Source organism: Lathyrus oleraceus, chromosome 3, assembly GCF_024323335.1.
Source record: "Lathyrus oleraceus cultivar Zhongwan6 chromosome 3, CAAS_Psat_ZW6_1.0, whole genome shotgun sequence".
Classification (NCBI taxonomy): domain Eukaryota; kingdom Viridiplantae; phylum Streptophyta; class Magnoliopsida; order Fabales; family Fabaceae; genus Lathyrus; species Lathyrus oleraceus.
In genome coordinates, this window is record NC_066581.1 from 24,419,269 (window position 1) to 24,437,789 (window position 18,521).

The 18,521-nt window shown below is 32.7% G+C and overlaps 1 protein-coding gene across 5 annotated transcripts; it reads left to right on the forward strand.

The window, feature by feature from the left end:
• Window positions 1-13,387: 13,387 nt before the first annotated feature.
• Window positions 13,388-17,864, forward strand: LOC127132223 (protein WVD2-like 1). Of its 5 annotated transcripts, none has more exons than XM_051061134.1 (7): window positions 13,388-13,828; window positions 14,946-15,396; window positions 15,949-16,034; window positions 16,251-16,344; window positions 16,473-16,544; window positions 16,825-16,935; window positions 17,310-17,864. In XM_051061134.1, the coding sequence occupies exons 2-7, from the start codon at window positions 14,950-14,952 to the stop codon at window positions 17,565-17,567; spliced, it is 1,068 nt and encodes a 355-aa protein (XP_050917091.1). In that variant the 5' UTR covers window positions 13,388-13,828; window positions 14,946-14,949; the 3' UTR covers window positions 17,568-17,864. The 5 variants fall into 5 exon arrangements, with proteins under 5 accessions (XP_050917091.1, XP_050917090.1, XP_050917088.1 ...); XM_051061133.1 differs by lacking the exon at window positions 13,388-13,828 and adding an exon at window positions 13,892-14,625 and having other exon boundaries at window positions 16,254-16,344; window positions 17,313-17,864; XM_051061131.1 differs by lacking the exon at window positions 13,388-13,828 and adding an exon at window positions 13,901-14,625 and having other exon boundaries at window positions 17,313-17,864.
• The last annotated feature ends 657 nt before the right edge of the window (window positions 17,865-18,521 follow it).

Consider the following 18,521-nt stretch of genomic DNA (forward strand, 5'->3'; position numbering starts at 1 on the left):
GACTTTGTATTTTCCATTAAAAAAATATACCATAGAAAAATATAAAAATAATTTTTATTGATTATTGATTATAAATAGAAAAATATAGAAAGTACATTTAATATAATTTGGGATCAACTCCGTTTTAATAAAGATAAAAGATGATATTTTTTAACTTTTCGGGGAAAAAATGTTTTTCTACTTAGATTTTGGAACTTATGAAGTATTGTTGATTACCATTTCTTTAAGATGAATATCTAATTAAACAATAAAATATTTTAGAAATTCATTTAAAAAATTTCAATTAAATTAGTTAAATCTTATTTCTCTTATTCCACTATATTAGTAGTTTTATTTAATTTTTAAAAATATTTTACCAATAGATTTTTCTATTATAAATTATATTTTTATATGCTGTGTATTTATGTATATAATATATATTATTTTAAAAATAACGATTTTTTTTTTAAAATTTTAAATTTTAAAATATATCAATTTGATTAAAGTTAATCAAACCAACTTGTTCTTCATTGATTTAATTTGATTTAAACTTTGTAAGAACAATAATATCAAAACAACACCAAACCAAATGAATTATATTTTATTAATTTTTCTTAAAAAAACAAACATAACTAATTTACTACCTTCTTAAAACTTTAGTGCTATTAATGATATTATACAAACACCTACTATTAGTCGTGCAAAACTTGATGTTTTTTTCCTGATACTTAAAACAAGGGAGGACACAATGTAATACTATGATAGTGATACTATCTTATACTAAATTATTGTTCTATATTTTATTTGAGTAAAAAATACATATTTTATTTTAATAAATATATTTATATTATTAAATAATTGGGCATGAATTGAAAAAAAAAAATGAAAAGCATCTTCTAAAAAAATCGATATGGATAAAAACAATAGATTTCCTCTTTAAGGCAGAGCCACTGGGCCCACCATGTTCTTGGTTGAAAGACTTATTGTAGGAATAAATCAGAAGTTCTATTAAATTAAGTATTAAAATTCTCTCCAATCAACAAATCAAAATTACATAATTAAAAAAAAAATTATTTCATAACATCGCGATCAATATTTTATATTCATATTATAAAGTGAAGTTGTGTGCAACAAAAATGTCACTAGAATTTTATGGAATTTACACCATGGCAACCAAAACCACAGTAATAATAATAATAATAATAAAATTAACCTTTAATATATATTTTTTAATTCGAAGTCTATTTTACTCGTTTAACTTAAAAAAAAACAATTTGATCATTCTTTATATCCTGTCACATTTATTCTTTTTGTTAGTTCTATTAGTTAAAGTCAAATGAAATAGTCACATCAGATATACATGGGGCGGAGGAATAGTTGGGTTTCAATTCATCATTTTGTTTCGAACAAAACCCTAATAGAAGAAGGCGACTTCGTAATCGAAGGAGACAAGGAGTGAAGGCGAAATCAAAGATGACAAAACCATTTTCTGGGGAACACGAGTGTGAAGATGTAATTGAAGATTCATTGTTGACAACAACTAGTAATTAATTTTGGGTTTTTGGTTTTCAAGAGAAATGAAGTGTTTAAGAGTTATCTATTTTTTGTGTTATCTGTTTTAAATTTTAAAGTTTTATCATTTTCTAATGTTATCTGATGTTCAAGATAAATGAAGTGTTATATGTTTTAGATTTTAGGGTTCTATGCATTCAATTGTTATGTATTTTAGGATAATGTTAACTTGTGCCCCTAGGGTACAAGTTAAAAACCCTACTTATAGTAAATTTGTATTGAAAAAAGCATTAAAAGAATTAATTATATATTTTTATTAAAATCAGTGTACAATTTTCAAGATAATATTTCTTTATTTAGTTTTTAACTTGTGCCCCTAGGGCACATGTTAGCATTACCCTATATTTTAAGTTTTAGGGTTCATCGTTTTAAACTCTTATCTGTTTTAGTTTTTAGGATTTATCGTTTTAGGATTTATGGTGTATCCTGATTTTCGTCCCCTTGTAATTTATCATTTTAGGATTTAGGGGTATCCCAATTTTCGTCCCCTTTCTAATTATAAATTTGCTGGACATATGTAGAAATGGAAGAATACATGTAGTTAAAAATTCATTATGGTGGTGATTTCATGGATAGTGAACTAACTGTCTATGAAGGAGGAACAATTGATGATTTAAAAATTGATGTTGTCAAATGGAGTTACTTTGAGTTGGTAGGTATGCTAAAGGAACTAGGATATAGTGAAATAAATACAATATATTATAAGGACCCCAATTTTGGGATGAATATTTTGGCTGATGACAGAGGTGCATTAGATATTGTTGATATTTTTAGGGTGCATTTAAGTGTTGATGTTTATATACAACATCCATTATCTCAGTCATAGTATTATTAGGGTCCTCTTGTTGATGAAGAAAAGTTAAATCACGAGGACATTTTAATCTTGAGGAAGAAGATTTACTATCTAAACTTTATGATGAAGTAATTAAGAGGAATTATGAGGTGAAGGATTTGATGTGAAGGAAGGTGAAGGGCAAAATAATAATTTATAGGATAATGATTTGTAGGGTGGTGATGTTCATGATGGTGAGAGGTAACACGATGATGAGGTGCATGATGGGTTGTAGACTGATGTTGGCGAGGTACATGTTAGGCTGGACACTGATGACTAATGTTGGTAATGCATGTTTTATGAGTGGTGATGTAAGTTCTAATGACAGTGAGGATGGGAGTTTTAATTATGATAGTACTTTTGAAATTGCATTTGATGACTCTGATTAGAGGAATGATTTTGTGGAAGATGAAATTGGTAATCTGACTATGATAATGCTTAAGAGGGTACTAGCAAAAAAAGAAAAAGAAACATAAGTGGGAAAAGCATGGGGGAGAACCTAAAGGGAGTGAAAATGAGAGTGAAGAGTTGGAAATTGGATGTGAAAATGATAAGAGTAATGGAGCAACCAATAAGAAGTGTCAAATGTTCAAGTTGCAGAAAGACGTGACAAATTATAAAATGGGAGTTAGGAACATAATTTAGTATCAAATGTGAGTTTAAGGAAGCAATAACAGTCTATGTTGTCCAATCTGGTAGGAACCTCAAGTTCACTAAACATGACAAACAAAGGGTTAGGGTTAGATGTAAGAGGATTGTGAGTGGAAAGCATGATGTGTCAAGTTACCCAAGTAGAAATCTTGGCAACTTAGGAAAGTAATATACATCAATAGTTGTAGTAGAGATTAGAATGTCAAGATGATGACTACAAAATGGTTGAGTAAGAGGATTCAAAATTCCTTAAAAAATAATTTTAGGATGAATATTAAGTATATAAAAGAAAAGGTACAAAGAAAATGGAATGTATGGGCTAACAAGACAAATGAAATTAGGACTTGATTTGCAGATAGAGACATGGTTGATGGTTCATTCCTAGTGGATCACATTAGAATTTATGACTATTGTCATGAAATTCTAAGAACAAATCATGGGTCAACAATAACGTTAAATGTCCAACTTGTGCAAGAAGGAATTAATGATATAATGCCTCATTTCAGAAGATTGTACATATGTTATATTGCATGTAAGGGGAGTTTCAAGTTGTGTAAGCATGTCATTGGCCTTGATGGATGCTTTTTAAAGGGTCTCTGCGGAGGATAATTTTTGGCAGCAATTGATAGAAATCCTAATGATCAAATGTTATCAATAACTTTTGTTGTTGTGAAGAGGGAAACAAAAGATAATTGGACATAGTTCTTGGAGCTTCTGATTATTGATCTTGGGGGTAGGAATGAGCATTTTTTCTATACATTCATTTCTGATCAACAAAAGACATGTTATATTGCATGTTTTCATATCTTTCATTTATGTTATATGTAGAGCTGAATAAGAGATGGTGCAAAAATACCTTTTGCCCAGGACCTCTCATTTAATGGCCCCCAATTTTCTATTTATTTGTAATTTACTAATTAATAACATTAATAGATGACTTTTTTTTTTATGGATTTTTAACATTAGTACTTCTCTTTTATGCAAATGTGCAAATGCTATTACTAATACTTAAAATACATTTTTTGCATGCATATCATTTCTAAAGTCTAAAGTTAACTTGATAGCTAATCTACTCACTCCTCAATATATGAGATTATCTTTAAAATTTAATTTATTATTTAATTTATTTTTAAAAATTAAATTGTTTATTATATTAATTATTGGTTTATAAAATGATTTTAAAAAATTTATATATAATAATTATAAATTTTATTTTCTCTCTTTTGAAAATTGGTAGGAGATTACAAAGAATAAAGGTCTAATACCTTTTTTTTTGTCCCGAATGTTAAGTTCAATCTTCATTTAGACCCCTTAACTTAAAAAATGTTCATATTGGTCCCTTAATTATTCAAAACGTATTGTGTTAATCTTTTTTGTCTAATTAACGATCAATTTCTAAATTTATTCGTCGCTAATTAGAGGAAAAGGCCTAACATGACACGTTTTAAAGAGTTAAAATACCAATATGGACCTTTTTTAAGTTAAGAGACAAAAATAAACCTCAATATTAAGGTCATATTTGAAATACGACTAGCTAAAATATTCCTAACCATGCATAAGAATTTTAGAAACCATATAATCTGAATCCATATTATTTACACTCAAGAACCTCTTAATTTTATTTTTTTTATCTATAATTTTTAGGATTTTAGATTTTGAGGTCATTGATAAGAGCAAATGTGGGTAAAAAATAAAGAAAAAGTACCTAGGGTAATATATATAGAAGACGACAGATGCAAGTTGTGAATTGGTTATTGATAACGAGTGTGTTCCATGTTACTTTTACTAGACCCCGTGTTGGACACCGATTGTACTTGTTAAAAAGTACAATGATGGAAAAATCCTAACTATGTAGGGATGTTTAAGGTTTAAGGGTTGTGATTTGTTGAAATTTCATTTATATAACAGGTGTAGAGATTTGACCGTGTATGTTTTTGAGGGATTTTTTTTACTCTTCTTCCTATTCTAAAATTGGGGTATAAAAGCCCGAAATTAAAGATACACTTTATGATCTCCACTTTTACTACACTCATCTTGAATTTTGAATATATATATATATATATATATATATATATATATATATATATATATATGTGTGTGTGTGTGTGTGTGTGTGTGTGTGTGTGTGTGTGTGTGTGTGTTTTCAAATCCAAACCGATACAAATAAAAAATGCAAATCGATAAAAAAATGAAAATCGCAAAAAAATCGAATATTATTGGATGTGTTTGGATGTTATTTTATAAAAACTGCTCGGTTCAGATCAAATTTTAGATTGATTATTCAAAATCGATCCAAAGCAAACTGAGCCGCGTGTATATATTTTTATACTTCTTTATAATTTTTGTAATATGATATGTTGTGTTAATTTGTTATTCGATGTTACATATTTTTTTAATAGTTTAGTTTAATCTATTTATTTTTATTATTTCATTTGTTTCAACCATAATTAATCATTGTAATATTAATTTTTAATATACTATATATTATATATTATATCAAATATATTATTTATTAATATTTTTATAATCTTAATAAAAAATATAATTTGTAATTTGGATACCTAAAAATCGATCCAAATAAAATCGTCTGAAATTGGATCATATAAGATTGATTATTTTTATCAATAATCTAAAATCGAACTGAATCACGAGTAAATTTATCTTTGAATCAGATGAGTTTTTACCTCAAAACCAATCCAAATCGCGCACACACACACACACACGCACGGGCACGCGCACGCACATGCGCGCACACACACACACACACACACACACACACACACACACACACATATATATATATATATATATATATATATATATATATATATATATATATATATATATATATATATATATATATATATATATATTGTTCTGGCTCAACCTGATGTCAAAAGGTAATGCGAAAACCAATGTCAATCCACACCTGATGACTAAGGTATAAAAGTCATCACACGAGAAATTAAAGGTACACTTTTTGATCTCTTCTTTTACTTCACTCATCTTGAATTCTTAACTTACTTGAACGTATGAGTGTTAACCTTCAAGGTCCATCATCGCTCCGCCATATTGGATATCAACGGAATCGGTTCAGGATTCCGCACCATCAATATACTCCTAATTTTGGTTTTTGAACATAGTATTGACACCATTTGTGGGAACTGACTCCTAATTCTCACGAAAATTTTAGAATATATTGTCCAAGATCCAAAATCACATCCCTACAAGAATTTCGAAGAAATTGAGACAATCAGCTCTAATATCATAGTGGAGATCCTGAATCAACCTCCCAATTTCCTATATCCTCAATTATTTGTCATCGAAGAGATTCGTACCATAAAAAATTTCAATGTAGATCCGCTATTGGGGTATTTCCTCAATACGCCGAGTAATATCAAAGCGATAAGCGAAGACTGCATGGTACCAGGATTCCTGGATCGCAATAAGGTAAATGAAGTCCATATCACAGAGTTTTCAATGATTGTAGTAATTACTATTGTGAATCATAGTACACATTTTTATGATGGAAATTGTTAGGTACTCTGATTCTATTCCAACGTATTTAATTGTCGCTACTGAGTTCCACACCATCATGAAATCCGATCCAGATTCGTGATCATAACACCTCTTCTAAATGGCGGAGTGATATGGAATTAAGAAACAAATATTGAGTCGCACTAGGATACTTGAAAGACAAGAATATACGAAGGATTTCGCGTGCGGAGCTAACAGTGGTTTCAGTAACCTCCACCGTGGGCGAAACGCCTACGAGATACCTTGTAGGTGGTGGTTTCCCCGTGATAACTCCCGATCCAGCCCAATCAAGCAATCAAATCTCCAACAATAGGATCTGAACACACACGATAATTGAGATCCAAGAGCTTACTCTAACAAAATAATAAAAATATCACTCAGCAAGAAAGAGTATGTGATAGGAAGGTGCCTCAGGTTTTTGATAACCTCAAAGGAAATCATCATCCAAGACGTCTCCTCTCGACCATCTTATCAAGCTAAATGCTCGGCTTCGACAATCCACTTAGAGATAATACCACAAATAAGAAAAACAAGCTCGATCCACACTGACTGGAGAAGAATTTAGCAGAGAAGTTATAAGAAACCTCATCCTCATTCGACAATAATATCAGAGTAAGCCAAATCCATTCGGATCCCGGGGAATGATTTTCTAACACACTCTTAACTAAAATTTGAAGTATGATGGATAACGACGTCTAACTCAAAACAAATGAACAAAAAGGATGTACTACTCATACGACCGTTCATAAATTTTCTCTTGACTAAGAGATGACCAAGCCTCTACGATTGTGAACAAGTGGAAGTTAAGAAGACACCGACCTCCCTATAGCACCCCTCAAGCAAAGGTACACGAACCAAACTCGTGGTAGACAAGCGCATCCACAGACTGAAAAACAAGTCGGGGAGTAAGGAAGAAGTAGAAAATATACTACCATTGTGACATCCCCTATGAGCTAAGTGTTTCGTAAATTTTGCATAATTTAAATAATTAATTTGCTAACTACGATATATTCCAACCCCAAAGGGTCTTGTAATCCACTATAGGATGGAATAAGAAGTTATTCTGAAGCAGATTCCATACTCCGTGAAAACGCTTTTGACGTAGCTTGTGCACCCCCTCTTAGAAACTAGCCACTCCAAGAATATGGATTGTGGAGCTCGGAGAGGTCCACCCTAAACCAGGTCAACCCTGAGGGCAGGGACAAAAACCTTACCTTTGGCCAGTTGGAACAAAGTTCAATGAACACTTCAGACACTAATAACAGACACAAGGCAAACAAATTTAAAACTACAGGAACAAAGAGCAAGTCCTAACACAATAAGAACCCGTGAATTAATCCAAGGTGGGGAGATTAGCAGCCAATAAGGTGAACCAAACATTAAAAAAGAAGAAATAAAATATACCAAACACACAAATATAAATAAGACACCAAGTAAAAAGGTAAACATATACTTAAATATTTTCATTTTTTCCAAGGCATGAAAGTCTAGCAAACATTACAGAAAGAAGAAAAGGGAAAAGGAGAAGAAAACCAGGCTTCCTCGCTCTGAGACGCTGCATCACAGGCATCCACCATGCCCCATCCAAAGAAGCCTTGAAAGGATCCAGTTTTGCAACCTGGTAGAAAGAATCCAGGTAAAATACTTTAGCCTAATCCACAACATGGTCGAGAGCTCCGTACACATTCTCCAAAGCTTATTGAAGAGACTCCGAACTATCTCTTTCATAGTGCCCACTTGGTCATCATGAGCTCTTCGATCCTCATCATAAGACTCTTTCTCTTGTAAAAGAGTTTTTCAAACCTCCTTAGCATGTTGTTCCACCTTAGTAACAAAAGTGGATACCGCTTGCTCTTTGCTTCAAGGACGAATCTAGCTCAATGATTCGGGAAACCAACTATAAGTTTATGCGCGGCCTCAAAGAAAAGGGTGAATTAGATTTATTGGACTTTTCTCAATTTGAAGCATTAACACTGGTTTTGTTATTTTTCAGAAATGATATGAAAGTAATATGCTAAAAAATAAATGCAGAAAGTAAAGAAAACAATGTGAGAGATTTTCTACTATGTCAAATCTTTATATAAGTCTTCCACCAAGACCTATCCTACAATATTCTAACATAAGTAACACAATCAATAAGAACAATCCTCTTATGATCTTTACAAAGTGCAACAAGAGAACAATCCTCCCGTATTCACTCTCTTGCTTCCAACAATCCTGGACAGTAAGGAAATCATAACAATATGAATTTTTACAAGTGTTTGAAGTTGTATAACAATGTATATCAATTCCTATAATTGATATTTTCTATCAAGCATACAATTCACAATATATAACACAAGTTCTCAATGATTATAGTGTTGAAAATTTTAGAGATGAATGAAAATGTATGCAGTAAGTTCCAAACAAAAAGTTAGGTCAAAAGACACTTGTTTTGAAAATGAGAGAGTAATGAGTTTGAATTGTTATAAAAGAGACATGAGTTTCAAATTTTGAAATGCTTAGTATATATAGTGTCTTAACACATCTCTGGAAGTGTGTGTATGCATGAAAAGATCCCATGGTTGATAATAGCATTTAAAAATTCGTTTGGATCAGAAAATGAGTGAACCACTACCACTACCTTAGTGGTAATCGGTTACTAGAAATGGTGTAACCGGTTACACCTGAAGCGATACTCAAAAATTTAAATTTCCGAATGTGTAACCGGTTACACCTGACACATATTAAAAAAATAAGGTATTTTTACATTTTGAGTAAATGGTGAAAATTGTGGCGGTTTTAAAGTTCTATAGCGGCGGTTTCAAATGCCACAATTTACGAAAAACAGTATGGTTAGTTTCAAATTCATTTTAAATGATACATGAAAGGTTTAAGATGAATATGAATTATTTTTATGAGAAGTTAAGATATATACATACTTTAATTGTAATGCATATTCAACCATCTTAATTCTTCCATTAATTTTCCAAAGTTTTTTGATAATTTGAACTTGATTGCTATAGTTTTCAAGTTTTGACTTCTTCTTTTTGTTGATGTATTTTCCTTCATCAAATCTATAACCAAGGACAAGAATAGATCTTCTTCACACCAAGGTGGAAGGGGAGTTGTGAACCTTTGCCTCCTCTTGCAAAGCCTCAACATGGCTAACTTTCTCTTGGAGAGCAATCGTTTCCTTCTAGAAGTTAGATCATTTCCACTCCATGTCTTGACATTTCCCTTTACACATGTCCTTATCCTTGGAAAGATTGGCCATAGCCAGAACGTCACCCTGGACGACACTAGCTAAGGAGAATAGAGAAGTCAATCGATAAGTATAGTAAGTGGCATCAGAGAAAAACTCTATCTTGTCCACCTCAAGAAGGCCTTGGATATAGGTCAGTTCTTCCCCGAACATAGTGGCATCCGCTTCCTCAGGAGTACGAGTGATATAGGCAAGAAGAACGACAATAAATTTATAAAGAGAAGTATTTGACCCTGAAGCAACACCCCTATAAAGACATGCATGTTTAGGAGTCCTTTCCTCTAAAGGGGAACTCTGGGGCCGAACCATACCTCTCTTTACTAAAGCAATAGAAGGTTGGGGCCAATCTTCCATAATCAGACTGGCAGCGACATGAGTAACTTGCACAACCCCTCAGGAAGATATAGTAACCTCGACAATAAATTAGGGTACAAGAGTTGTAGTAGGAGATGTAACACCCTGACCAGTAAGACCGTGTTTGATGCCCTGAGCGGAAGCAATAAAAAAGTCTATTTTCAACTTGTCCAACTTATGTGCAAAGTAAAGACAAGCATGTCAAAACAATTATAGGACTATGCCCTCACCAAAAATTTATTTCCTCTATGCACGACCGACCACACTCACAATAATGCGGGTGTCAATTAGCTTCTTACTTTGCAAGGAATATGACAATTCACCAGGGGGTGAACCTTTCTTCGTATCTGAGTCCATGATATAAAGACTCCAAGTACTTCATCATCATAACTTTTTCAACAGAGATGGGACCCAGTTCAATGTTGTAAGAATGAGTTACAGATCGGAAATGAGGCAATAAATAGTACTTTAGAAACCTGTTATTGCAATAACGAAAGGACTCAGTTGGGCTAGAGCTGAAGGCAAGAAAAGCCTCCGGGGTACGGGGTCTCACCAACACGAAACAGCTCAAAAAATTGCCTCAGTTACCAGTTAAGGGGCTAATCTAGAGAATATTCTGACAAAGCTCAATTAGCCCCGATCCTGGTTATCATCTTGAGAAGTATGTATAACATATAATAAGTTGAAGAATATTCGATGAGAAGGTTTCCAAGACCTATTTTCGACCCAAAATTGGAAACCTTCATATAAGCACAGGAGCCCAACTTAATATGAAAGGAGACAACCTACAAGTACTTTAATAAGGCCATATTAAATTTTGATAGAGGTAACCACACATCTATCCTAATGAGCAGACACTTGAAAAATGGAACTAAACAACCATAACAGGAGTTGGATATCCTTTTTCTCAAGTCCACGAGAATGAGTGACCAATATGGAAGGCAGTCGACCACGATGTTAGCTGCGTCTATGGATGCCCTAGTAAAATGGAAGGGGTCCCTACTATTTTTGTGTCCATCCAATCATATCTGATCGCGTCAGCCAACTCAATAAACATAACCTTTTTTAGGGATAATTCATCAACCTTAAAATGCTCAGAAGGTTTAAGCCAAGAAACTCCCTCCAGTTGACCCTTACACTCCATATGGTCCTTGATATCGACATTGCTGGAGTCTTGATTGTATGTTTTAAATAAACCTAAATATAATCTCTAGCATGTTCCCTCCTTAAACTAGAAATTTTCATTTTCGAAGTCGACAAAGTGGGAAAAGTCGAAGCCACACAGTACGAGAAAAAGGAGACATGGAAGCAACCACGTGATCCCCCTCAACATCGTTATTAGAGAATAGAGCATTGAAAAAAGAATCCCTAGAGGAAGATCCCTCATCATGAGAGCCTACGGAGAACCTTCCCGAATCACAATAATCGGTTATATATATGACCTTAAATTCTAGGCGATCATAGACAAAGGCGAGAGGATTTGAACCATAAGATACTTCCATTCTCACTACAGGAGATGCATCGATCTCAAAAACACTAGTCAAGCTAATACAATTACCACTTATATTGATTAAGGTAAAGAAAATTCTGAAGATATTAAAATATTGAGGTAATGAAGGTACCTAGTAAATGGAAAATGATGAGAAAGCTAAGAGTAATGGGGAAAATGAAAGTTTTGAGAAATGAACTACAACTATCCTAATAAATACTATTGGAAAAGAAGATGGGAGTACACGTTTAAGTAGAAATTGACTCTCAAGGATACAAAAAGTTTCATCAATGCTTAACAGTCTGTATATATAGACAATGACAGGCAACAAACTAGGTCGACATAAATGAGAGGCTACAAAATCTACGGTTGGATTCCCTCTTGGAAACATAAACAAACTCAAGTGCACTAAAGTATACTATAAGCAACGCTATGCCCTAACTAATCACATCAGGCCATGCGTCAGGAAAGAGCCCAAAATATTTAAGTGATGGGGAGACATTTAATGCACTTGTCCCCCACTACTTTTGAAACTGATGCAAGGAGATTTCACTTCTTACCCAAAGTGAACGACGTCCTCATAGGCCGCCCACGACTGCTAAAGATTTCTCCGACTAATAACTACCTGACAAACCTTAGGAGCAACTGTTTTGGGTTGACCAAAGATCCAAAAAAACAAGGTTCAAACCAATGTCAATCCATTTCAGATGATCTAAGGTATAAAATCCATCAAACGAAAAATTAAAGGTACACATTCTGATCTCCACTTTTACTACACTAATTTGAATTCTAATTTGACTTGAGCATTTGAGTGCTAACCTTGCATATCCACCTCGAACTGCTGTATTAAAGATCAATGCAACTGATTCAAGATTCTTCACCATCAACATATACATAATTTTGATTCCATAATGAAATACACACACGCGCGCGCATACACACACATACACACACACACATATATATATATATATATATATATATATATATATATATATATATATATATATATATATATATTTTAATTAATTTGAGTTGAAAGTAAGAAAAATATATTGGAGATGATGTTGAACACAATGTAAATATTCAACCATATTTTTAGTTATAAATGTCATATTAAAATGAAACAAAAACCGATTAAAAATTAAAATTAATAACTATAAGTCTCTTAAACACATCCAGACATAACTCTCATAATTATTGTCAACAAATTTTAATTAAATAATTCTTATGTATAAGCAATTTCCATATTACTTTAAATAATTTTTAAATAAAATATCATATCTTGATTTACATTTGTCCAAAGAAAATATCTTTTATATCATTTAAAAAATAATAAAAATATCTACAAATCAATTGTTTATAGGAATTTAAATTCAAAATTTAACATATAAAAATAGGTCTTACAAGTTTAAAATAAGATATTACATTATCCACTCATATTATTCTGATAATAATATCTTGAATTATTGATATTATTTTAAAATAAAATAAAATAATATCCAAGAGTTTTGAGACATTGAGCCGAACAGTATTCAAGTTATTAAATTAAATCGAGTTGTCCACAAATTTTAAAATTGAGTTGAGATCGAATATTATCGGTTTGAATTAAACCATATATTCGACTTTCAAAAATATATATATAAAAAAAAAGGCATACGATCTTTGGTAGATATAAGAAAAGCACACAATCTATCTGAAACACTTGTAATAAAACCAATAAAATAGTTGTAAGATGATTGGACCAACTAAGACAATTTATCTCAGTTGGTTATTGATTTTAGAAGAGTTGAATGGTGGAGATTTAGGCAGAGATTAAAATCCAAACAAAAGTTAGGGTAAAAGCTGTTTTCCATTTTGTCTGTAACATACGTCATTTCCCATTGAAACCTGATTGTCACATTTTGACACCGTCAATTCACAGTTATTATAAAATCATCATCATCATCATCCTCTCTATCTATCTATATATAACCATTTACCAAGGAATCACATTTTTCGATTATAATTAATACTAATTACTCTCCTAAACTAAAGGATTATCATTCGTAATCTAGATTACATTTCACACCTACCTACACTAATCAATAAGAGATTAACAAAATTCACGAACGAACCAATTCGAGATCTTCTCAGATCCGAACTCGTCTTCAACCGAGACAATATCGCGGTTCGTTTCAATCTCTGCAATGTCATAGATCTCTCTCTCTCTGTTCTTTCCAATTTCATGTTCAAGTATTGTTTGCATTGCATGCACCAATTATTCTCTAATTAAAGCACATTGAAATTAAAACTGTTGATTTTTTTTTTTGAAATTCGAGTATAATTTGTATGATTCTAACCGTGATTATGCTAGAATAGCGTTTTTGTTTTCAATGTAGGGTACTTTTACGCTGGTCCTGGATTTTTTTTTTGTGTGGTGTCCTAATCGAATCCCGTTTAGGTGTGGTGTGGGGCAAAAGACAAATTATAAGCCCCTTTTGGTGTCACTTTAGAGGCTTTTAGGGTCTTCTATATCTGTTAATAATTCTAAACTTAATTTGGAAGAAATAACCATTGTTTACCTTATTCTATTGGAATTCTTATCTATTTGATTGCGATGTGGGTTCTTGTTTGAAGTTTTCAGCTCTGGCTTGGATTTCATAGGAAGACAATATCTAAAATTTCTTTTCGTTTATAAAATATTTATTTCAGCTCATGTATAATGTTTTTAATTTTTATATCTTAATTGATACCTTTTTAGATTTAATTTGAGGTGGAAAATATTGGTGAAATAGTTTTGATACTTTAGAGAATCATGTATAGGCATGTGTATGCATGTGTTTCAATAGAGAGGGTAGTTTGGTTTATTCAATTCTCTACATAAATGACCAAGATTGTATAAAAATAAACCGTCCGTGTAAGATTGAATGGTCAATTCTTGAGCTTTGTGGTGTGTATTGAGATGCATATCTTTAACTATTTCAGGTTCTTTGTTTCATATGCATATCATATTTTCTGGCGAAAGTTGATCCATGTAGCCGATCTCAGTTAGTGAGATAAGGTTTGGTTGTTGTTGTTGTAGAAGAATATGTTCATGTAGTTGAAGAATGCTTTTATATTGATCTTCTTAATATACTCTTGTTCCAACCAAGGGAATTCTTCTATATCCATCATTTTAATGCATTCTTGCTTCTAGAAAATATTTAAATATCTTCTTTGCATGTTGAAGTTTTTTATTTCTTCATCAGCGCGAGCCACTTACTCATGAGTGTTTTATTTCCTACCCTGTAATCTATACCATGCAGTGTAATGGGAAGGGAAGTTACTGGCATAAACGTCATGGAGAAGAAGCCAAATGGTATAGCTTCAAATGGTAGTTTTAGCGATAGAGTGCGTGTTTCTCCCAGAATTGCAGCAATGGTTGAAGCAATGGATCATGAGATGAAGGAATCTGCTGAAGGTTCTTTGAGTGCCAAAAGCACTAAATTAAATGCTAGTTTTTCTGAAGAGCGGAATGATAAATCTGAAGTACAGAAGACAAGTGATGACGAAAAAGAATTAAACTCACCTACTGCAATAACAATTCCCGTGGATAAAGAGCATACAAGCCCTCCTGCTCCACAGCAGTCCGATCAGTCTACTGTAAAGCATGTTACCCACACACAGACCGTTGATACTGAAACTGATTCAAATGGTCAGAACTTGTCACCAAATGCTAAGAATACACACTCACCAAATTCCGCAAAGAACTCACAGGTATCGTGTCATAACCTTTTGAATATTTAAGCATTAACTTAAATTCGCACGTGCTCTTCCGAGAGCTAGGTTAAGTATGCAAAATGGTCCGAGCATATGTGATGTCTAAAGGTTCTTAAGTCTAGTTGTTTCCTATAACACTTGCCAAAATGAGAAAGTGAAGCTTTTAGAGAGTAACAACAAGGATCTAGCTCTTGTTTTGTTTGTTCACATGACATATGTTTCTATGACTGGGTTAGTTCAAATTAAATCAGTATCAAAAAATATACTGGGAAGCTTAAAATACTGCATCAAATAAATACAAGCAACCTTGGTGAAATTGAATGCTTTAAACAGAGTCCTTCAAACTACAACCAGGCAAAACTGACCACCAATAAAAAGTATTTAGTTTGGAAATATTGCTCATTTGGTTGAAGTTATGTGGTAGAAGTAGAACACTTAACTTACCTTCTTATATGTTGCTTTGTAATTGCATGTTTTGTGATTTGTGTATGGAAGCGCATGAGTCTATTTTATGAGATTACTGAATGAATATTCTTTCCAATTTTTCAGACGAACTCACCTTTTACAACAAGGAAGCTTGCGCAACATGATAAGAAGCATCATGAGGATGAAGACAATTCGTCTGTTGCTTCCTCGTATCCTCAAAAGTTTTAATTTGATGGTTTTAGTTTGAAACAGTAAATTTTAGGTATATCAGAAAAATATCCGCCATAAATGGAATCAACTATCAAACAGTTATTTTATGAGCTAAATATTAATAATAATAAGATAAGGAACCCCCCAAATATCTACATTTTACTTGTATATAAATCTACTGCAGTTATTCTCATTTATTCTTTAACCATTAATAGTAGTGTTGCATCTGGACGTACTGCCAGATTTAAGGTAACTATAGGTACAGCCCCTACGTTCAGAAGCTCAGATCGTGCAGAGAAACGAAAGGAGGTACCGTGTTTATGAACATTTAACAATGTATTCTGACGTTGATTGTGTTTCTTGCTCAATATTATTATCATTAGATAAGGTAAATCTAATTATTGGTTTTTGCTATTGTCACTGATTTATATATCCAGTTCTATATGAAGTTAGAGGAGAAAAATCGAGCCCTGGAAGAGGAAAGACTCCAGTATGAGGCAAGGCGAAAGGTACTGCGCTCTTTCTTTTTTAGCTGCCTGCTGCACATCCATGTGTGTCTTTCATTTTTCTTTTCTTTTTTGCCTCCCCTCATTCTAGAAACATATAATATTATATGGATGTAAAACTTTTAGTTTTTTGTTCTTCATTCTAGAAACATCTAACTGGGTAAGCCATGTCAAGTTTTAAGACCGCATACATGTTTATTTTCTGTTTATCTTCTTAGGTTACTTTTTTACATGTTTAACAGATTAAATAACTATACTGTTTGTATAATTATAACCTGTATAGGAAGAGGAAGATGCAGCCATTAAGCAGTTGAGAAAGAACTTGGTCATTAAAGCAAAGCCAGTACCAAGCTTCTACTACGAGGCGCCTCCTCCAAAAACGGAAATCAAGAAGGTACTCAGTCTTTTTCTTTTCCATCTGTCTTTTCCAAGTCTCGGAATGAACACAAAATTGCCATTGAGAATTTCTGAATTTGCACGAATAGATTGAACGAATAGAATACAACGTAATAAGAATATTAGAATGCTTGACAATGTCTCGAATGCAAATTTAACAGTAGGATACACGGGCTGCAGTACTTATTGTTTTCTGAGTCCAGTAATGTTTCTTGCTCACAAACTTGAATGTGCATTCATGAAACTCCTCGTATCATTGCCTTGTGATGGTCATGGTAATTTTAGTCCTTTCCAAATGGAAGAGGCAAAATTATAAATCTATTTGCGCCTAGTTAGGAAAACTAAAACTCTTCATTCCTTTTTCTTTTATAGCAGCCCCCACTGACTCGGCCCAAGTCACCAAAACTATCTCGCCCCAAGTCACCAAGACTATCTCGAAGAAAGAGCTGTGGTGACGTTAACAACTCATCTTCAGAAGTTTCCGGCACTCATAAAAATAAGGACCTGGTCACTGGACGTAACAGCCATGGTGCTTGCAAAACCAAAGAACGGACAAAACCGGACAAGGAAACCCAAACAGCTCCTCCTAATATCATGGAGCAGACAAATGTGGACATATCAGTCCAATAATAAGCTTTCCAAAGATTTTACTGACCTCCAGTTGAGAGGAAAATAGCCTTCAATTTTCCTGGTCACACCAAATGGGATGCTTACAGAAGAGATGGCCTTATTTTCTTTTCATCTGGACTGACATTTTTAAGTGATTTGTTTTTAACTCCAAATGTATATGTTTTGTTTTGTATGTTATATCAGCACACATAATTTTATTATATATAAATAGTTATTGATGTAAGTTATATGAACGAAATTTGAAACTCCCCAGATTGTGGAAATTAATTTGCTTAAGAAACTTAGATTTTTTTTTAAGAGTTGGGCTTATGTTTTTTCATGTACACACTAGTCAATGAATCGTATCCTTAACCACATGTTTGAGGACCTAAGTACAAATTATTTTGTTTTGGTCATTTAACACCTCATGAAATTAGGGGTAGTGAATGAAATTAGGGCTAGTGAAGAAGCGTTACATTTTTATTTGGGGATTTCTTACTAGGGTATCACGTGAAAATACTAAAATGCTTTCGGATAATGGTGATGCATCTTTAGACGTACTCAAACACACAAAATGTATGTCAATTTTGAGTGACGTCCTAGGCGTGTGCCTGCATTTTTGAAATTTGTCCATAAATGCATCTCCGTAACATTGTGAAATATAAATAGAAGAAGAAAACCAAAAAGTTATATTTTGACAAAATAAAATCACCATTCATAATATAAAATCAGCATTATATATGTGATGTTAACATAAAATCAAACATTACATTTCAATATGCAGGTGAACGCTTCAACATCTTCGCAATATCTTTGATCGATCTTGAAATAGTCGCTTCCAACTCAATCAAAATTTTTGTTTCAAAATGGAAAAATGTATTTCACATAACTCTCATATCTACATCCGTCTTGAGCTCATAGTTGTTGAACTCAATCTTGTAGTCGTTGTTAATTGACGGTGAACGGTACTCGAGT

Bases quoted from the DNA above. Each gene is read 5' to 3' on its own strand.
- LOC127132223 (XM_051061130.1), top strand. From the start codon at position 14,603: ATGCATATCTTTAACTATTTCAG. The intron at 15,397-15,948 runs GTATCGTGTCAT...CCAATTTTTCAG, and splicing joins ATTCCGCAAAGAACTCACAG to ACGAACTCACCTTTTACAAC. The intron at 16,035-16,250 runs GTATCCTCAAAA...AACCATTAATAG, and splicing joins AATTCGTCTGTTGCTTCCTC to TAGTGTTGCATCTGGACGTA.